Here is a 22500-nt window from a genome sequence, read left to right on the forward strand (position 1 = left end):
AGAGTTGCAACTGATCCTTGCTGTTGTCGACAACCGATCGAGGTGCCGGCCGGCCGGCCTGCAGCAAAATGCCCCAGAATGTGGAGCGAAAATCCGACGCAAGTCATTTAAAGTCCACTTCAATTTGTGCTATACGTGGTGATATTTTAAGACTGAAAAATGGGCTATTCGCATCGAATCTATGGCCGAATTTATCTGTTATTGCACAATTTTCCCTGAGCACGTGCAGTGACATTTACCCCGTTACCAGGTTCAAAGCGAGATAAAAAAAATCACTCCTTAAGATTCAATTTTGTTTACCATCTTCTCTGTGTTAACCATAAGCTTAATTACAAACCCAAACACTACAACCAAACGTGTACGATGAAATTGAGTGCTTTAGCTGAAAATAAAGGAATAAATTGCGAAGCTTACGCTTTTATCCAAGGAACCCATGACCGAAATTAAAGGCATTTTCTGATCTATCCGGGACCAAGAAAACATTTCTTAAGACTATAGAATCTCTCACCTTTTTAGAAGTTTCTAGCTTGGCCATTTTGTTGGACTACACAGAAATATGTGTACCTCCAAATATTCCCACGTGCGATGTTCCAAAATGGTCTACGAGAAAAGAACGAAGGGAGCCAGTGATCACTTTGTGCCAGACTCCTCTCCAAGGAGGTTCAACAAAATCCCATAATGCCAAGGGAACCCAAAATGTCATGGCGGCGTTTCAAATAAAAATTGAGATTGTTTTCTCGCACTAAAATTGCTTTATGGAAAATGGATGCTGTTATTGCTATTGAAACGGAGTTAAATGTCATCATTAAAGAGGTACACCTGTAATGAGTTGGGTAAACAAATGCAATTTTCCATGTTTATGGTAAGAAAAATTGTTAAAGGTTTATAGTCTTTATTTTCAACAAATTTCAGTACCTTGATTTCCTTGGATACGTAAAGACCTCATCAACATTTGAAAAAGAGCTTATCTCATTGGGAAAGATACTAAACAAGAAGGTAACTTCACCAAGGAGTGATTCACACAAAACTGAAATTCAGGTATTAACATTTGGCGTTATAAATCACCTAGTTCGATAGACCTCTCAATTTTCATTACAAATGTCGTCAATCTCCCTTATCGGAGTTTTCAGTGGTTTTTCCACATGAACAAGGCTAAGGGGTTATTTTGTATCAGACTGACCCATAAGCCTCTTGTGCATGTAGTTTTAAACAAAAAAAATGTCCTGCAGGCTCAACTCCAATCACCCTACGACCAGGGCCTCCTTTTGTCTTTTTCTTTATTGAGGAGGAGAAAAGGAGGCTCTGCCTGAATTGCATCAACTCTATGAAGCGGCCGGAGCTTGAACTTCTGGACTAGTCAATACTGTTTTCTCTTGTCAAACCAGTTTTTCCAGTGCGAGCATCAATTTAGTGACAAAACCAATGGTTATAATTGAGCACTCTGTACCATGAAAAACCAACGGCAAGATTTGGCATGTTAGGCTTGGTTTTGAGACCATATCATTCCAACATGCAGCGCAAACTCAATAAAGATCTTACTCGATTCATGCAGAGTGTTTCTTGAGAACACCAAAACCAAGCAAGCAAAAGAAAAGGCTCTTCTGGCAGGGTGAACTCCAATAAGGTCCAATATGAGAGGCCATTGATAGCTGACTGAATTAATGTTGCCCAAACACTATTGAGAAGAAGGTTGCTAGGTAACCATGCTTTCAGAATAGGTTGTCACATGCAATGGCAGGGCAACAAATTTTCGTTCATTGCCTGCTGATGTGACTTTTATGTACAATGTCCACTGCTTCTGGGTCATATCTCACTGAAACTTTGTCGATTTAACTCAGACTGCTAGCTGTTTCCTCAATGGTGTGTCTCATCCTTTACTTTTTAAGCCAGTTGCTAAGAAATAATAATGAGCAAAGAGCTGCTTAAAACAGGGTGGCTTATATTATGTTCATGAACATTTGACTAGGATGCTCTTCACATGATCCCGGTTGACCAGGTTGGCTTGGTTACCGAGATGAAATTGGTCTTTGTTCATATGGCGACTTTCAGCCCACTTTCTGAGGTGAAAAAATTGAAAAAGTTGTGACGTGACCATTCAGATGTATATATCGCAGTTAGTCTAGATTGCTAGTCACCAGATTCCACAAAGGGCCCACAGACAGATTTTTCGCGCGTTGCTAAGGAAGTGAAATGTTACTTCCAGTAACTGACGTCATCATATCATGAGCTGACAAGAAAACCCACTCACAAGCAAAAATCACCACACAAACTGTTGTTTCCATCCAAGGTTTTTCCTCGCCCTTCCTCGTGCTCGTTCTCAGATCAACTGCGCATGCGTAAACGAACTGACTTCTGGTTTGAGAAAAAAATTGAATTCATTTTTTTTACATGGCACGTTTAAGATCATCTTTTTTGAAAAAGTTATGGGTATTTCAGTATCGTTTATGTCTTTAAAAAAGACATTTTTCAAAATAAAAAGAAAACCATGCTTGGCTGGATGCAAAAACGAATACAAATTATCAAACGATCGATTAAATACCCAAATTGCATAGCACGGAGACAAATTTAGAGTTGTCTTTTATTGGTCACGTGACCATGGGCGTGGTATGATGACGTCATATTTAGGGTCATTGGCTTACAAAAGTTGGAAACTGACCAAAATAATGGCAAATTCTCTCAAATTACTTAACCATTACATCCTTAGCAACGCACCCCAAAAAATACGTCAGTGGGACCTTACAACCTCAAATTTATTTCGGCTTTAAGTTAACTATCAAATGTTAAAGTTAAAGGTTGGTTATGTCTGTGCTATCACGAAAATGCATTTTAGTATTTTCGTCCCGGTAACCGGGGATAAAGTGTTCATATGGCAAAATTTTCAGCCTGCTTACCAAGATCCTGGTTGAAAAAACCGAGATCTTGGTAACCAAGCCAGCCAGCCAGCCAGCCCGCTCGTATGAACACATCAAAGTTTTTACAAAGGATTTAGAGGTAAGGTGAGATCTATCTTGGAATCCAGACTCATAATATTATGAAGAGGCCCTAGGTTATGCAACATGTGAGTCAACATGCAAGCCATACAGTTGTTGAAAGCAAATCGTTTTAAAATGGATATTAATAGACCAAATCACTGTTGTACCTAATTCAAACCCTTTGGGAATAAAACCTTTTGTACCAGTTGTTTCCATATCATTTAAATGTAAATGCTACATTTTCATGCAAATACAACACACAAAGGATCTTAACCCCAGGAGACCTGATTTGGGCACAACATTGAGTTAGCCAGTTTGGTCTATTAACTAAATTGATGGCAAAGCTGATTTTATTTTTTAATCCTCCATTGTTGCAATAATACATTGTAGCCCTGCAATCATCAACTGAGCAACAATAATTATTACTGTTGAGTGATATAAATATATTTGAAGTGTGGCCAGGTTATAGATGACAGAGAGAAATTAAATTTTTTGACTTGCCTGCAACATCCCACATAATTAGGTTGACATTTCCCACATTTGACTGGCAATCTTTCCATTCTAATGGCAAGTTTTCTCTGATAAAGATTTGAGCTAAGCTCTTTATAACAGAAAGGTGATGTGTTAAAACATGTTGCATATACCTTTGTTGTACTGTCAGTTTTACATACAGTGTATTGGTGAAAATGTAATTTAAAAACTTGATGCTTGCTACATGTATGACAAGAAACTAATTTCCTGTTCTGTTCTAATATCCAGCAGCAAATGATGGTGGCTTTTGAGGATGGAAAGTACACAGATTTCTTCATAATGTGGAACAAATACATTCCAGACATAACACAGGAGACAAATGAAACATGTGATAAATTGGTTTTTAACCTGAATATCTTCTTTGCCCTCTACCCAATAACACATGCAAATCAGGTACTGTTTCCCATGGCTCAAACCAGTTTTAACACTTTCAAGAGACCTTGTTATTAAATGGATTGACACTAAAACACTTTATCATGTAACAGCAATGCTATAGCACCTTGTGAAACATCAATTATTGATGAACAAGATGCAGTCATTTTTGTGATGTAACAAGTTACCATGGCAACAAGAAAGCCTTGCAAAAACACCCTATATTTTGGCTTTAGTTGCTCATATCTGAAAAACAAACTTAGTGATCCCATTTTTTTCTTGCACAAAAGTGATCAGCAAGCCAAGATGAAACTCTCTGCAAAGTTTAAAAAAATTCTGTGGAGCAGAATTCAGAGCTACCTTAAATTTTCAATTATTTAAGGTGGCTCTGAATCCACTCCACATAATTTTTTTAAACTTTGCAGAAAGTTTTATTTTGGCATGCTGATTAAATTTCAGAAATAAAAAACTGGGGACACTTGCATTCGTTTTTGAGATGTGAGCAGCTAAGACCAAAGTATGGAGTGCTTTTGCCATGGTAATAAAAATGAATGCATCTTGTTCTGCAATAATTGGTGTTTGATGTGTTACCATAACATTGCTGTTAAGTCTTTTAATAAGAATGTTTCCTTCAAGTGTTGAAACTGGTTTGAGCCACTCTAAATTATGTGCAACAAATCCAAATTGCTTGTTCTTGTTATCACTCAAAGTTCTTACTGCAATTTTGTACACTTTGAATGCTAACAAGAACATGCAATTTCTGCTGCTTGGTATTTTCAGTGATATTGTAATTTGTGGCCGGATCTTATGACCTAACTGGATTTGGTGACTCTAACCTATTGACTCCTAGGAAAAGTTGGACATAATAGATTTCACTCTGTATGATGCCAATAACTTTTACTTGTCAATGGGAAGGGGGGGGGGGGGGGGGTCTGGGTCAGGAGTGAATGGGTTAACAACCCCTACATGATGAACATCCACTCGCTTACAAACAGTGCATGTTCCCTTTAAATGAAGTTCACAATTATCATCCATTGAAGAATAATTAATAGATATAGTGCTCGGCAAGAACAACTGTTGGATTTTTAGAATTAAGAAAAAATAGATTTTTATAATGACAGTGTTCCTTATAGGAAGCTACATACTGTAGGGTTGGCAGACCTAAATGAAAATTTGGGACATCAAAATTGAATGATTTCTGAGAAAATGTTTCTCAGTCACTTTAGCCTTTTGTGCCTAGACTGTAATGGCAAGTCCTTACATGAATGCATGACATGATTTTGTGTATAGGTTCTTCTTTACCTTCTTTGGTGAAGTGGTAATAATGCTTTTATTTTTGTGTACATACAGAACAAACAAGATCTGGCGAAATCTATGAGACAGTTTAAGACTTACCTTGAAACTAAAGGAGCAGCACTCAGTCAAACAACTGAGTTTCTTCCTTATTATGCTCTTCCATATATTCCGGATCCCACTTCACATCCATCATTTAAACCTCTTTTTACGGTAAGAGAGTCTTTGTTTAGGTCACTTGACAAAATCAGAAATCAGCCAATCAGATTCCAATAACTATTTTTCTACCTCAAGGAAATATTGTAATGGAAGAGCTTTACTGAAAGACACACATAATAATTATAAGTTTTGCTTTTTTTTACTTACAGTGCTGGAAATAACAGTCGGTCATCAGACATTGGCTGGCTAAATTTAAAAAATTATGATCATACATTATGATCAGACACCAGCTGGTATTTTGCTGGTCACAGGTCGTTGTTTTACCAATAAAGAAAGTACATGTATCTTAAACATTCATAAAAGCTAACCTTAGGCCTAAAAACTTTTGTTTAGGCCTAGTGTTAAGGTTAGCCTTTAATGCATGTTTAGGACACTTTCTGTATTGGTAAAACATTTACAACCTGTATAATGAAAAGCAATAACCTGTGACCGGTGACCAGTAAAAACTACAGCCGACACCATGTCCGAGTATGTCCCAACACATCATTTATATTCACTTTATCATTGCCATACTTTTTCTTTATGTGGCATTGTGTAAAAAAAGGAAAGGAACTTTATTTAAGTGTCTAGTCTTCTAGCACTGGAGCATTAATTGGGGACAACAATTGTGTAGTTCACAAGCTCTATACCATTGATTTAACTTGCTGGTTGTGTATTTTAGTAATTTGCTTGCTAAATGTGTTTTCGTATTATGCAAATTTCGACCTTGCGGGATGCCATGACGTTTGCATTTATAATTTACATTGTCCCCAATTAGTGCTCCGGTGCTAGAAGACTAGACACTTAAATAAAGTTCCTTTCCTTTTTTACACAATGCCACATAAAGAAAAAGTATGGCAATGAATAAGTGAATAAAAATTATGTGTTGGCGACATACTCGAACATGGTGTCCAATCAGCTGTACATGTAGTTTTTACAGGTCATTGTTTTTTATTATATTGTTTTACCAATACAGAAAGCATCCTAAACATGCATAAAGGCTAACCTCAACGCTAGGCCTAAACAAAAGTTTTTAGGCCTAAGGTTAGCTTTTATGAGTGTTAAAATACATGTACTTTCTGTATTGGTAAAACAATGGCCTAATTGGACCTAATTAGCTGAAATGTGGGATATTCCGCTGGTTACGGATATCATGTTGCTATTTGACCTCCTGTTTGGTTAAGATGTGGGATTATTCCACCACTGAAACGGTCATTAAAATAAGGCCTTCTGGTTGGATAACCAGCAGAATATAATTATGTACCATGAAAAACAAGCACTAAAAAGTGTTCAAATTTAAATGGAGATGTGTTGAACATAATATTACTTGCTAAAACAAAACAGCGGGCATTTAGAAACAACAAACTCTGCCTTGATTCTTCGCCAATGACTCACTTCAATAATTATTATGACATTAGAACCTTGCTGACAGATTCAGCGTGGTGTCACAGCGGCAAACGCTAAAAACAAAAGACATCGTCAGTTTTACTGTGCATTAATTGCTGATTCAAATGGTAGAGAGTTGTCTGTTAAAAGACAAGATTTTCATACAAAGTTAAATAATTTGTAAATTGCGTCAATTATATTGGTTTGATGATTCTGGAAGGAAAAATTTTGTGTGCCGGCGAGAGGCCATGTGTTGGTAGCATCACGCAAAGTGAACTCACGGATTATGAAAAAAAAAATTGCTGGCAACTGAAAACTGTGAGTAGTTTACTAGAAAAGGAAAGTTTAGACAATGGCGAATTTTGCAACAAATTCTCTCTACAAACATCAAAAAATTAGCCAAAAGTTTTTCTGTGTATATAGTAAGTTTATATATATAGTAAGTTTAATTATAAATCCAGATGTACACTTGCACCCTTGATGCGACACTAAGCATTGAACAAAGAAACACAGCCAAAAGAAAAAAAACACAAGATGCATTCGGTGCACCTTGACCACTAGTTTATACTGCAATTGTAGTGCCCATTGCAAGCAACAATTAACTTTCAAAAACTGAGGAAAGAATAGGCTAGATCATACATACAAATGAGGCATATACATGTAAGTACATGTATATGCTTATGTGAACACGCGTATGCATATCATATTATACACGTTTTTTTTTTCATATATTTTGGTTCGTTTATCTTTGAGCTGCACCGAAAAGTTTTATAATGCTGGAGGAAAAAAGCAATGTTTCCATGACTGGCATTATTTAATAGCTTTGTTGATTCTTTTGCCAGACTATTATGTATATTAATGAATGAAGGGGTAGTTTCTAAAGAAACTGTGGTGCTGCGTCGGTGGGGAAGTAGTATACAAAAATTTGGTTTATCAACGGAGTTGATAATGTAAATTGACCACCGTACAGAGATTCTAATTCTTTTAGAATCTCTGTACGGTGGTCAATTTACATTATCAACTCCGTTGATAAACCAAATTTTTGTATTATGTATATTCCCTAATGAAACTTACAAGTAATAATAGTTGAGACTAGTGCAAGCCAGCCCCATTAAGGAACAGTGTTGATTAATGCATTATGCTAATTAATGTTTGGTCAAATTGGTAAAATATCCGACCAAATGAAGATATGAAAGGACACATGACCTATTAAAGAGGAAAAATTATTTCCAGCACTGACTAAGGATTTCAAATGTTGCATGAAAGGCTTTTTATTGTTCAATATTGGGAATTGAGTCCATGGTGTATATGTTGTGGTTTATTGTTATTTTGAATTAAATTTTTTAAAACTAGTTTAATATTTTCAAACTGGTTTAAAACTTTGAATCTGGGTTGAAAATTTTAAACCAGTTTATTATTTTTTTAACCGGTCCTTTTTAGAAAATGGGGTGTGGTTTAAGCTTGTGTTTAAGGCTCCTTTGAAGAATTGCTAGAACCAGTAAGCTGGCTATGATTTTATGTCAAATCATAATGATGACTTTGTTTCAGAGTGCATGGAGTTCTGATCTCAAGAACAACGTGAAAGCATTTCTCTCAGCAACTCTCAAATCTCAAGAAAAGCCAAAGATTTATGATTTATACAAACAGACGTTGTCTGAAAATGAAAACCAACGGAAATTATATCATGAAGAACTGAGAAAATTGCGAACCCAGCTTGCATCAAGGGATCAGCAATTTTCACAATTTGAGAAGAGATACTCCAAGATTCAGGTGATAGTGATTTAAATTGATGATTCTGTGGAAATTAAATCCCAGCATCCTTACATTTGCCATTGGAGGGTTGAGGGGTAAAACCCATAGCCACACAATCAACTAGTTTATACAATATGGCTGTTTTTGCTTTAGCTGCATAAACTGTAGTTTATGTTTAGCTCAATTAATTAACCTTTGTACATTACTAACAGCATGCTGTATTCCTTCCATCCTGAGTGGGGCATCTGTCTTTCTTCTAAACATCTCTTTAGATAGCCTCGGTGTGGGAGGATTCTGTTCCAGAGCCATGAGGATAAATGTTGACGGCACTAACACTTCAGTCCCACACTGAAGTGATGCCAGGGTTGCCTTAGCTTGGGTGAGAAATGGTGGCACATTCGCTTCCCCTTGGTGGCTAAACCTTCTAGGAGCTTGGCATAGGTATACACTGCTCAGGGCAGCTGCACTCAGTGTGTGGCCTGGTAGGCCACTCACTGACACTCTCCTACACTGTACAAGTAGCCCGGGCAGTGACTGGCCTTGCAGTGGCAGGTGGCACTTGGGTCCTGGATGACACTTAATTCCCAGCCTCTATCCTCCCACCAATACTGCATCTTCAATTGTGCCTGACATTAACTGCCAAGTTTGAATTGGAAAGTTTTTGCAGATAAAGGTGATAGGTTTTCCCTTGTAATGCGAGTCTTCAGTCACAATATTGGCACTATCCTTGTTTAAAGTTTAATGATGCTTTTTACCACTCTACTATAATGAAATAGCAATACAAACAACAATCATAAAACTATATAAAAATATGGAAAGGCACAGGAGAGCAATAGGGGGAACTGCTTTCCAAACTAAGCTAGAAAATAAACAAGTAATAATAGGATATCTGATATTTTTTCTGTACATTAACAATACACTAACGATTAAAAAATATATTTGAAACTAGTTACATAGGTAATTAAATAATCAAGTTTTAAGAGAATTCAAACTAGGAGCTGACATAACAGAGTTAGGCAAAAGGTTCCAGTCATTAATGCAGTTAAAAAATGAAAACTTAAAGTTACTGTAGTTTATCCTTACTGCCCTTGGCCTGATTTTAAAGTCATGGTTGCTTCTAGTTCTCGTAGGGCCAGTCAAATCGAAATATTTAGTATAGTTCATATCAGAATAGCCATGAATTATCATGTAAAGTTGAACCAAGCAAAGGTATTTCCTTCTGAGCTCCCATCTCCAATGTTGGCCAGTTAAGTTCGGTTAACCTATTCAAGTAAGATTTCTCTGATTCACATATCAAATGAGTAGCATGACACTACATGTAGATGGATTCAGTACTATGAATTTGTTTAACCAAATGTGGATTCCACACTGGGCAGGCATATTTCAAAATAGGACAGACATACCAAAGAATTAAAGCTGTTTTTATAGCCATGGGATCTTTGGATCCAAGCGTTCTCCTTATTAGACCCAACATTCAAATTGCCTGACCAGCAAATGATATATACCCGGTAGTTGATATGGGAGTCCCACCCCAAAGAAGATTAAATCCAAATACCCTAGTGCTTATTCTTCTTAGCTGCCGCCAAATTATTGTCATTTAGCACTATATTCACGAACTAAAGGACGCTTAGACTTGGTACCATGTAGGGCTTTACACTTTTCTGACTTAAGTTTCCAAAAGTTACATCAGGAGGTGGCAGACAAGAGATCATCTCTGAACCTGATACAATCATCTTCCAATGTGATTTTACGAATTGGAGTACGCTGTCATCAGCATATATAACAGGAATAGAAGTGGCCCCAGGATACTCCCTTGAGGAACCCCAGAGGACACCTGTGATGAATTACCTCCAACAACGACTCTTTGTCGCGCCCAATAGATAATCATGAAACCAGGAAAACAACTGGCCTTGAATGCCAGAGCACTGTAATTGGTAAAGCAAGTGATGATGAGAAACTTTGTTGAAGGCCTTAGCAAAACCAAAAAAAACCATACAAAAATTTGTATACTACTTCCCCACCAACGCAGCACCACAGTTTCTTTAGAAACTACCCCTTCATCAAAAAAAACCATGTTGACTGAATCTCCTTTCTCAAGAGAACTAATGAACCAAGAATGTAGAAGCTGGAAAAGTTGAGTGACATGTGATCAAACTTCTCTGAAACCATTCTGGCTCTCACTCAGCGGCCTATGATGAGATAAGAATTTCATAATCTATTTATTGATGATACGCTCCAGAGACTTCACTAAAATACTTGTCAGAGAAACTGACATAATTTTCAGGTAAGGCACATTCACCATATTTATAGACTGGGACAACAATGGCAGATTTCCAAACATTTGGCAACTTGCCGTGGTTTAAAGAATGGTGAAACAGCTGCATTGCTGATGGTACCAACTCAGCACCACATTCAAAATCCTCGGTGAAATTGCATCAGGACCCTTTGCTCTGTTTTCTTCTGTGAAATCAAGAACTTCAGCCACTGCACATGTTGGGTCTTCAACTATGTTGTCAGTAAGAGGTTTATTGTGACGGTGTTGGCTCATCTGCCTCTCTGGCCCCCAAAACCTCAGTGCTGTGCCTCGGTTTTGGGGCTTCAGAGGCAGGTATTATGGTATAATGTGAAGAGGAAGAAGTGACATTTGCAGTCAGTTTTTATTGGTAAGAAATTGGAACTTTATCTCAAGCCCAAAGAAATTAAGCCTTCAATCATAAATCAACAGTAAGGGGTGTATTCATTTTCATTTATCTTTGCAATGTAGATTGTATGAGGTACACAGCTCAACATCGTATATTTGGCTTTTCTAAAACTTTTTGTGTTTCAGTAAACTTGAGTTTTCTGGGAGAGAGAAAAAAATAATACAAGCTAGGACTAGCTTTTGAAGTGATCAGACGTGCGGACACACACTCCGTCGTAAAAAGGCTTGTAATCAGCTGTTAGAAAACCCAAAAGCCAAGCAAAATGTCAGAAAACGAAGAGACAACCAAGGATGACTAAGGAAGCCGAAAGAGAAGAAAGAGAAACTTGCTGTGAGGAATGTTGTGGTACATGTCACAACATGGCGGACTTGATCGGTGCAATCAAAGAGAAGCTAGACAAAGCGTTAAATTGCATCCAAGAAATCGAAGGCTTAAAACAGAAGCAAAGCTGCCTTGAAGAAAGGAATAATATACCTGAAGAAAAGGATGAGTCTTTCCAAACATCTGAAAATGTTCTACACAGGTTTATGGAAGTGGAACTGAAACTAAGTAAGAAAGATTCAAAGGAGATCTCGTTCGAGCGCGTCCATCAGATCGGAAAATCAAACTCCAACAACTCAAAGCCAAGGCCTCTCTTTGCCAAATTTACGTTCCACAAAGACAAAGAATTGGTTTTAGCCCAAGCAAAGAATCTCTGTGGCACAAATTTTGCAATTGCTCGTGATTTCCCTAAAGAAATTGTTGAGAAAAGGAAGCTTCTGGTACCTATATTAAAGGACGCAAAGAAGAGCGGTCACGACGACAAATGAATATATGATAAGCTTTACGTTAATGGACAATTACATAGATCATAATTAGTCACCAAAGTGTAAGATAAGTGGGCTTCGGAGTCATTGTACCCTCGCTCGTTCCCTTTTGGGTTTGCTTCGTAAGGTTATTCTTAGCTCAAAGCACTACTCGAGTTATATTCACCTTCGACTGAGCCACCAAGGGCTCTCTTTAGTAAGCATATGCATGTGAGTGTATATGTGTTAGTGTATAGATATACGTATTCGTGTATGTTGTTTGTTAAGGGTAAAGTTATGTTCACTGTAAAAGCTCAATGGATCACACGCTTGGACTCCAATTTCTTGAGCAAGATCATTCGCCTATCAGCGCAAAATAGAAGTGCTAATATGTATACATGTTTAAATCATCTCATTCTTCATGGCTTATGGCATACAATTTGTCTTGCACTACGCTAAATGTCAGGGGCTTAAACGATGCGCGTAAAAGGAGGCAAGTTTTTCGATGGTTACATGAGCGCAGGTTCCAAGTAATTTTCCTCCAAGAGGTTGATAGTTCACGAAATCTGGAAGAGTATGGTCAGCCGAATGGGGAGGCAAGGTGGTTTATTCCCACGGAACAAAACACAGTAGTGGCACTCTCGTTTTGTTCAATCCATCCCTCGATGTTGAAGTGGAAAACCATGAAACTGACCAAAAAGGTCGACTAATTATTCTGCGTGCCAAAAAAGACGAATTCAGGTTTATTTTTATCAATGTTTATGCTCCGAATGATCAAAAAATGCAGTTAGAATTTTTTGAAACTTTGAAATCACGCCTGGAAAGTATGCTAACGAGAACATCATAATAGGTGGCGACTTGAATTGTTGTTTAACACCAAAAGACCAACAAGGGGGACGGCCTACGGAGCAAGAACAGCAATTAATTGATTCCATTCTTAATTTATGCAATTCTTTTAATTTAGTGGATATCTGGAGGAAACTTCACCCTAATGAATCACTATTCACCTGGCATTTGAACGCATCAGCAATTCAATGCAGGCTCGATCACTGGTTGGTGTCAAAACATCTGCTTACACAAGTGAAAGAATGTATCATTACTCCGGTTTCGTTTTCTGACCATTCAGCTGTATCGTTCAACATCCAGTCAGACGATTTCATTAAGAGAGGTCCTGGTTTTTTCAAATTCAATAACTCACTTCTAAATGATCATTGTTTCGTCAAAGGGGTTGAGTAAAAAAATTCCGGAGTACAAGGAAAAATACAGCTATTTGCAGGATAAAGGGCTATACTGGGACATGCTGAAAATGGAAATCAGAAGCTTCACAATATGTTATTGCAAACAAATCGCAAAGAACAAAAAGAATGAAGAGGCTTTGTTACAGCAACAATTCTCATCACTGCACAAATTGATGTGTGCGAACCCTGAACAAGAGACTATAGCAAAATTTTATGAGGTAAAATTGAAACTTGAACAGATTTCAATGCACAAAACAGAAGGCGCCATGATAAGAAGTAAAGCAAGATGGTGCGAGCAAGGAGAGCGTAGCACTCGTTATTTCTTCAACCTCGAGAAACTAAATTGTTCCAATAATTACATTACAAAACTAAAAGCTGATGATCATACTCTGGTTACCTCCACCAAAATCCTGAAAGAGGAACACAGGTACTACCAAAACGTTTATACTTCCACCTGCACGAACCTAAATGACACCTGTTTCGATAAGTTCTTTGAAAGCCCGTCACTTCCAAAATTGACCACCCAACTCGCCGACACTTCTGACAGTCACTTAACAAAAGAAGACTGTCATGCCTCTCTAAAAGAATTTTCCAGGGGTAAGTCTCCTGGCACAGACGGCTTAACTGCCGAATTTTATCAGTCTTAAATTTTGGGAGCAGTTAGGACAGGAATTAGTCGACCGTTCCAATTATGCCTTCGAGATTGGCGAGCTCTCGATTTCGCAAAAAAGAGGAATAATCACACTTATTCCAAAAAAAGATAAAAATAAGGTTTTTCTGGATAACTGGAGACCCATCTCCCCACTAAACACAGATTACAAAATTGCCACCAATGCAATTGCTGCCAGAATTGCGAAAGTACTACCTAGCCTTATTCAGGGAGACCAGACCGGTTACATTTAAGGCCGTTTTATCGGGCAAAATGTACGCTTACTTGCAGATATTATTGAATGCCCGGATACATTAGATATCTCAGGCATAGCATTGTTGCTAGACAGTTTAGAATAGAACTTTATTATAAAGGCTCTAGAAACTTTTGGGTTCGGTGCACCTCTAATACAATGGGTTAAGACTTTTTACAAAAACATTCAAAGCTGCGTTATTAATAATGGCTACACAACGCCCTTCTTTGAATTACAACGAGGCGTTAGATAGGGGTGTCCCCTTTCCCGTTTACTCTTTGTAATTGCTGTTGAAATTTTAGCAAATTCAATAAGAAATGACCAGTCAATAATGGGTATAAATATTACGGGAAAGGAGTATAAGCTTTCAAAATATGCAGACGACACCTGTTTCGTGCAAGACATAGATTCAGTTGTAAAACTTTTTGAGAAATTGGAGGCTTTTAAAAGTTGTTTGGGATTGGAACTAAACAGATCAAAAACGGAGGCAATGTGGTTGGGAAAAAACAATCCACAATCCACAAATCGCTTTGGCATTAACTGGCCCCTGAAGTGTGTGCGTCTCGGCGTTTGCTTCTCCCGTGACTCAGAAATATCCGTAAAAGTTATTTTGAAAAAAGATTGCTTGCTCTAGAAAAATGTCTTAACATCTGGTCATCACGAGATCTCACACTTTACAGGAAAATAAACATTGTCAAAAATTTAGCTCTTTCAAAGATAGTTTTTATTGCCTCTGTTCTGAGTGTACCCAGTGGATTTGTGGACTAAGTGAGTAAGCTTCTTTCTAGCTTCGTATGGAACCACAAACCGCCTAAAATCAAACATTCCACAATGATTTTTAAAGATTAAGGATGGTGGACTTAATATGCCTGACTTTAAAATCATAAATAAATCTTTGAAAGCAGGTTGGGTAAAACGGTTCCTCAATCCTCAAACGCAGTCCTGGAAGAAAATACCCTTCGATCTATTACAGCATGTAGGTGGCCCACTGCTGTTCGAATGCAATTTCTCTATAAAAACTTTGCCTGAATTGTCCTTCCGTCCACTTTTTTACCGCGATGTCTTGAATGTTTGCAAAGAGATTATCAAGCACACTCCCACAACAAAAAAAGAAATAGAAAATGAGATCTTATGGAATAATCACTTTATCACAATCGGCGGAAAATTCATTTTTTATTGACAATGTATAATGCCGGAGTAAAGACCCTATCGGATATCCTAGACAAAGACGGAAATTTCTTGTCCTTCCCTGAATTTAGGAAAAAACTACAAAATAACAACAAACTTTCTGCGTTATTTTGGGTTGTGCAACGCCATTCCAAAGTACTGGAAAGAAGCCTTTAAACGTGATCTTGAAAACAAATCAGTTACTACAAGACAGTCCGTGACACACCCTTTAATGTTGGACTTGTCAGCAAGCACGCTCACTTTACGTCTCCAAAACGTTCCAAATACCTACATCTAAAGCTCGTCTAACTAAGGCCGGTTTTACTGATCAGAGCATTGAGTCCTTATACATTCTCCCGTGTAAAGTCACCAAAAACATAAAACTCGATGTTTCAATTCAAAATCAACCACCATATTCTTTACACTCGCAGCAAACTTTTTAGAGCTAAAATTATCGAAAACGATGAATGTCAATTGTGTGGTGTAAGACAGACCTTAGAGCATCTGTTCGTAGAATGTCAGCACGTCCATACTTTCTGGAACCTTTTTGCCTCTTGGTGGAACTGACTAGTAACTTGCCGAAGGTAGCCCTGACGAACAATGCTAATTAAAAATATATGCACATCACCCCGAGAAGCAATCTTTTCGCGCTGTCAACCTGTGCCTTATAGTAGCCCGTTACTATGTCTTTACTGCAGCCAAAGAAAGTGAATCTTACAGCATAACAGCAATCAAAGTATTTTTAAACAGCAAATTATCCACGGAGTCACCAAGCGTTCGTGCATCCGTGAGCTTTTAGACACTCATTAATAGATAGCAAGGTTTTTTTTAAAATGTATTTATTTATTTATTTATTTATTTTTTATATATGTAATGATTGCCAAGTATAGTGAACAATGTAGAGTACGATATTGTGAATAGTATTAGTAGTGTTAGTTAAGATAGTTTTTGTGTGTAGCAGTAGTAGTGTAACTAACGGTGTATTGTAAGTAATGTAAGTACTGTATTTAAATAAATGAAAAAAAAAAACAAAAACAAAAACAAAAACAAAACAGACCGTTCCCATAGTAATGGTCCATACTGTAAAATTCCCACCGAAAACCAGCCAATCAGAGTGCTCCATTTAGCCTAAGAATTGCTTGCCATATAATAAAAATGAATACTCTGTCTTTAATTTAACAGCAAGTTTACTGCAGTGAGATTGATGCAATTGCAGACTTTGTCAAAATTATGAGGTTCTCATTTCTTGTTTTCTTTAAAGGTGGACTACCACAAACTCATTGGTATTGCTGCTGAACTAGTTGATTCACTGGAAGATACAGTTCGTGGTAAAATGGTAAGGGTGAATGCAGAACCACTTTGCATTTGTATGAAATAAAGGGTGGAATCAAACATTTCAAAAAAACGACACATTTTTAAAATTTGCATGACATGTCTCGGATACTGATCAGTATCCATCTTCAGTTGAAGGATGTTTACAAGTAGGTGGCTTTATATTAAGTAGGTAACAATTCGGTGTAAATTGCAAACTGTAGAATAATAGTTACAAATCATTGAAAAAAGGTTACATGATGCTAAAGGGATACAACGGAGTGGGAAAATAAAAGGTGCGAGTACAAAACTGTACAAAATGTTGAATACAAATAGTAATTAAAGTAAGAGTTTTAAATTAACATGTTTCAGTTGTTTATTCAATACATTCAAAGAAGCCCTTCATATTGAATGGGAATGACCCACTTTGAATAAACAACTGAAACATGTTAATGTACCGGTAACACTCTTACTTTAATTACTGTTTGTATTCAACATTTTGTACAGTTTTGTACTCGCACCTTTTATTTTCCCACTCCGTTTTATCCCTTTAGTATCATGTAACCTTTTTTCACTGATTTGTAACTATTATTCCACTGTTTGTAATTTACACCTACTCGTTACCTACTTTGTATAAAGCCACTAACTTGTAAACAGCCCTCAACTGAAGATGAATACTGAGTATCAGAAACATGTCTTGCAAATTGAAAAGTTGTGTCGTTTTTAAATGTTTGAAATAAAGGGTATAATGAAGACTGGAGTGTGTTAATTAAGTGGAGTGAGTTTTGCACTTGTTAACACTTTTTTCCTCCATACTTCCAAGTCATCCACCAAAGCTCAGGTATAAAAGTTCTTCTACCGGACATCCTATCCTTTGGCTGTCTGGCTGAAGTAAATTGAAGTTTAAAGGGTGGTTGAGGTTTGAAGATTTGCAAAGTGCTTCTGTAAAACTTCAACCAATTAGTAACAGGTAAAGCTGCTCTGGATAGTCATAGATTAATGATTTCTGAATAAGTTGGAAAAAAACAAAAGGAAAGGAACTTTATTTAAGTGTCAAGTTGTTCTTGCTCTGGAGGACTAATTGGGAACACTGTAAACTGAAATTAACAAATAACTCAAATCAAGTCAAATGTTGGTTTTTGAGGAGAGGGGAAGCCGGAGTACTCGGAGAAAACCTCTTGGTGCAGAGTTGAGAACCAACAAACTCAACCCACATATGACACAGAGTCTGGGAATGGAACCCAGGCCACATTGGTGGGAGGCGAGTGCTCTCACCACTGCCTGTATCCCTCTGATGAGTAGCAGGAAAATCATCTGGCCTTTTTAGAAAGCAATTAATGTGTTAACCTTATGATGTAGATAACAAGAATGAATCGACTGTTTTAGATACCTACCTGTAAAGAATTTATTGTGTGCAAATGTTAATGATAATGAGTGTTTAGCTTAGTACTTTTTTTTTACTTAGGTAACCCCTGAGTATCTGCAAAACATCTGTGTAAGACTGTTTGCCCCTTCTAATGTAGCATCAGTTGATATCAGCAAGCCAGGAACAGTGAGTATTAAAAACCTTGTGTCCATCATTACATGTACTGTGATAATTATCATAAAACTATACAGTGTTGATATTAGCCATCTCAGTTTGCCATTTGATAATAAAAAACATTCTTGTGCATTTCAATATGAATATCTCTAATCGAAAAAAAAAATAGTAGATTAGATAATTCTGTGTTGTAGTGATAAAATACTACTTAATGGATACTTTCTTGCCTGCAAGGACCAATTTGTTATAGGCATCTTGAAAGGGTTCTGTTGACTATGCAGTGTATTGTGAAAGATACCAATTCTTTTGCCCCACCCTGGAAGGTGAAGGTACTTTCTCTACTTTCTCAAATCCCATAATACACCTTGTTTACTCTTTAAAATTTGCTTGGAACATGCATTGTTTTCGAGTTTCTCTTGGGGCATCTTCATGTCCCAGGAGAAATTGCAAGCAATGATAATGCAAAATCTTGAGAGGTAAACAAGATGTATTATGGGATTTGAGAAAGTAGTGAATGTACACTCACTCTGGTCATTTTTTGCTGCTTGCTCTTGTTCAAGTGAGTGCTGATTGTTTCATTAGAAAATTCTATGTTCCCATGGTTCATCAATACATCAGTCATAGCAAGTTAGACTGCTTTGTTGGGGAACCATGGTTGCTTCTCTACTTTTCGCAAGCTTGATTTAATTTGGGTGCAAGTCTTTGGGAAACCCAGGATGTTCTGTGATGTTTGATAATGCCTGGATGACTTAGATTTGACTTACCGGTAAGAGCTACAACATGAGGAGATCACATGCCATGTTGATTTCCCAGCATACTTTTCTTTGCACAGGCATCCTAATTTTTTATTACAAGTTACGTCCCACTTAAGGTTATGGTAGACCTTCACAGGTGTCCTTTGCAAAAATTCTTTTTAATGCACTTTGTTAGGTGCAAAAGCCAAAAACTATACATGAAATGAAAGGCTATATGAAATGCACTTTCCGATAAATATATCTTATTTTTCACTTTATATGAGGAGGTGATTTTGGAAAACATTTAACTATAAAAAACTGCAATAAAACATATTTAAACATTCTTAAAAATACTAAAATCTTGGTTGAAAACTATGTTAAAAAACAATGACGTTTCGATGTTAGCTAAACATCATTATCAAGTCAAAAATATTTGAAAATTGCAAAATATAAATACTAAAAGTTGATAACAATAGTTGATAAGGAGCCTGTATAGTGAAAGAGAAGAACAAAAAAAAAATTAAACAACAAGTTTAATCTGGATTTTCAAATTAGCCTCGAGACGATTAATGAGGAGCATTTTGTAGACTAAGCAATCAAATTTGCAGTGGCTCTTTCTTAAGACCTTAAATTGGCATTCTTTCAAAAGATCGACCAGTTGCAGAATTTTTGTGTTCAGCAATGTGTTGCTGTGTGTAACGATAGGGGTTTAATTAAGTCGAGATGTGATTTAGATTGCGTGACGTGTGAGATATGATACCTTTTACCGATTTTGTACTTCTTTCCATTTCGTGGGTTTGTCAGCTGAATTCGGCATTTCCCGACTGGTCTTAAGGGCGATAAATTGTACATCTTCAACACTTGACTTGTGTGTGTGACCTCGCTTTCGTACTTAGTGCTACGCACTTCACCAGCTCGGATCAGAGAAGTTTGGGCCGTGAGATTGCGTTACGACGTTCGCTGACGTAAACTTCTGGCTCGTATTTCTTTGTTGGCAAACCAGAGAAAAATGGTTGCGACGACCGCATTTCTTGCATGATTGTCCGTATGCTGTGCAGTCGCCTCGTCTGTGCCTTCCCCCGCAATACCGACAGGATCGGATCATTCCTTTGTTTCTTCTTCTATCGTTTTCCGTCCTCTTGGGTGTAACAACATTAATCTCATCATCTGTTCCGGATATCGGTGTCTTGTTCTTGAGTTCTTTCAGGCGCATATTGGTGGTTTCACCGCTTCTTCCGATATCTATTGCGCATGAGAGGCTGAGCTTTTTTTCTTGCAGCAGTTTCTTCTAGACCGGCTGTAGACCCACCAGAGGTCACTGAGGAAATGCCTATTACAACGGACAAGGAGGAGAGCATTTCCCCAGAGAGCCACCAGGGAGAGGTCGAGCCACACCCAGACGATAGAGACAAAGAAGTATTATCAACACATGGCAACGGGGAATATTGAACCCGCAGGGGGCGGGTCTCTGTAAAACCGTCTAGATTCAATGACTTTGTCATGGACTGAACACTGCTCTAATCACTGATGTCTCAAATGATCACTGTTGTGCAACTTCATTTTCTTTATTTCATTTGGTTGTTAGTTTTGATTACATAAATTTTATTTATTTATTTATCTATTTATTTTTTTCATTGCAGGGAAAATGTTATGATAGGGGTTTAATTAAGTCGAGATGTGATTTAGATTGCATGATGTGTGAGATATGATACCTTTTACCGATTTTGTACGTGCTGTTGCTGAAGGACAAGATTACATTAAAGGAGTTGTTTTATCCCAAACTGAGGGCTGTTTGACTTAGCTTCACAACATCGTAACACTGTGTACCCAACATAATCTGCATCGCACAGATCACATTTAAAATAATAAACTACACATTGCTGATTCACAACTGATGGATTGATTTCTTTGGGTTTAAGATATTGCAAGTCACAAAACATCTCACTAACCACTGCCTAAACTGCAAAAGAATACTGCATGTTTTACATGAAAAGGGCACTTATAGATTTCATAGTGAACCATGAAATTTACATCACTGTCACGGCATGTGAATTTAATATTTAATTGGATGTTCACTCTTCTTCGAAACCTTTTCAATCTGCGTGATGTCCGCCTAGTGAAAAGAGTTCACGGCGTGAAATCGAAGACCATGAAAATTAATGAAGTCATGTTGTAAATTCACTTATGTTCATCATGCTGCCAACTTCATCATGTTACCCCATGCAGAATAAAAGGGAGAGTACCCATGAATCGTTACGAAAACTTTTTGGTAGCATGAAACATTGTTAAACAATCTTCTTCTTTGGAAATTTAATAATGGTACTTATATCTTCTCTTGTGTGAAATGTTTTTTATAGGGCACTTTGTGGGTATTTCCTGCAAATTTTTAGTTGGCATGATTTGCAAGAACGACCATCTACTGAGTATAATTCGGATTAAAAGCGACAACTGACACGAACTATGCTACCGCACAAAACAGTTCTCAATAATCAATGATTTGGTCTAAAATATGCCATGAAATTGACATGCATCCTCAGATATGGATCTCGAGCCCCTTCTGTGGTGAATTAACTTATGGGAAACATTTCTGTTGCCTTGGGCCTCAATCCTTCTTTTCCCGGCCAGACTTGCCTCCTTGATTTTTCAGTTTTGCTCAAGTTTATTCATCCCTTTAGATGCCATTAATTGCATTTCGAAAGACGAGAAAAATAGTTGCAGTCTAACATGTAAATTTCTTCAACTCACTCGATCCAGTGGATCAGAAGATTTTTTCGCGAGTCATGAAACTCTCCTCTCAGGCTTCCTTTTGTAATTCTTTAAGATAACCAGAATGGGACGACATTCTGATTAATATAGTTGGCCTTTTGATACCCTGGGTGCCAGATTATTTTTTTCTAAAGGAGGCGTTGGTTTTCGTACTTGTCGCACTCAAATACAAAAACATAACTATTAAGTGATTTGCTACAGTCTTCTATGTTTCCCAAAAGATTAATTCTCACATTACTTTCTGCTTGGTGACCTTGAAAAGAGGTTTGAATCACTGCTCGTCCTCTCTGAAAAATGTGCAGTGCTTGAGCAGCCAAGCAAATCATGGCGTGAATCACCAATGCGACCCAAAACGCCCTTGAACACCTTGGTGCGCACGTACCGACAGCAATTGTGACCACAGTCGCATCAAAAAGCAAATGTTCCAAAATTGTGGACACGATCGGGGAACTTGAGAGACAAATGGGTGGACAAAGTGGCAAGAGCTGTTTCCTGGAAAGGAACCAAAAGTTTGTTTGCTGGCTGTTAAATGGGCAATAGCTTGATCGACAAAGGCTTGACTGACATGATTTCCAGGAACATAGTTTATGTTGTAGTTAAATCTCATCAGACATAGGCGACATCTTTGAACTCTTGCTAGAGGAAAATCCAGTCCTTGCCACCTGGCTTGTGGTCTGTCTCAGTCTCGATGTCATACCTATCAAGAAGTCGTTGAATCTCTCAAAAGCCCAGGTAACTGTAAAGAGCTTCTTTATCAATCTGTGGATATCTCTTTTCTGTTTTTGAAAAATATGCAACTGGATGCCTCTCTTCATTTTGCGCCAGCGCTGCACCACGGCTGAAGGAATTGT

At 37.5% G+C, this 22500-nt stretch overlaps 2 protein-coding genes across 3 annotated transcripts in view; one reads left to right on the top strand and one right to left on the bottom strand.

Annotated features, from left to right (window-relative positions):
- LOC137997370 (uncharacterized) overlaps nucleotides 1-638 on the bottom strand; it is a 26422-nt gene extending 25784 nt beyond the window's left edge. The window contains exon 1 of the mRNA XM_068843319.1: nucleotides 509-638. Within this exon, the coding sequence (XP_068699420.1) occupies nucleotides 509-535 (27 nt within the window). The 5' untranslated portion in view covers nucleotides 536-638. The remainder of the gene's footprint in view (nucleotides 1-508) is intronic.
- A 45-nt stretch (nucleotides 639-683) lies between these two features.
- The window catches only part of LOC137997372 (lisH domain-containing protein ARMC9-like), a 118072-nt gene continuing 96255 nt past the window's right edge, over nucleotides 684-22500 (top strand). The window contains exons 1-7 of one of the 2 annotated variants that reach the window (XM_068843321.1): nucleotides 684-813; nucleotides 913-1038; nucleotides 3732-3896; nucleotides 5226-5381; nucleotides 8301-8522; nucleotides 16560-16634; nucleotides 18075-18161. In XM_068843321.1, coding sequence (XP_068699422.1) covers nucleotides 763-813; nucleotides 913-1038; nucleotides 3732-3896; nucleotides 5226-5381; nucleotides 8301-8522; nucleotides 16560-16634; nucleotides 18075-18161 — 882 coding nt within the window. In that variant the 5' untranslated portion in view covers nucleotides 684-762. The remainder of the gene's footprint in view (nucleotides 814-912; nucleotides 1039-3731; nucleotides 3897-5225; nucleotides 5382-8300; nucleotides 8523-16559; nucleotides 16635-18074; nucleotides 18162-22500) is intronic. The other variant, XM_068843322.1, reaches the window with a different exon arrangement.

The sequence above is a fragment of the Montipora foliosa genome, chromosome 3 (assembly GCF_036669935.1).
Source record: "Montipora foliosa isolate CH-2021 chromosome 3, ASM3666993v2, whole genome shotgun sequence".
In the NCBI taxonomy this organism is placed as follows: domain Eukaryota; kingdom Metazoa; phylum Cnidaria; class Anthozoa; order Scleractinia; family Acroporidae; genus Montipora; species Montipora foliosa.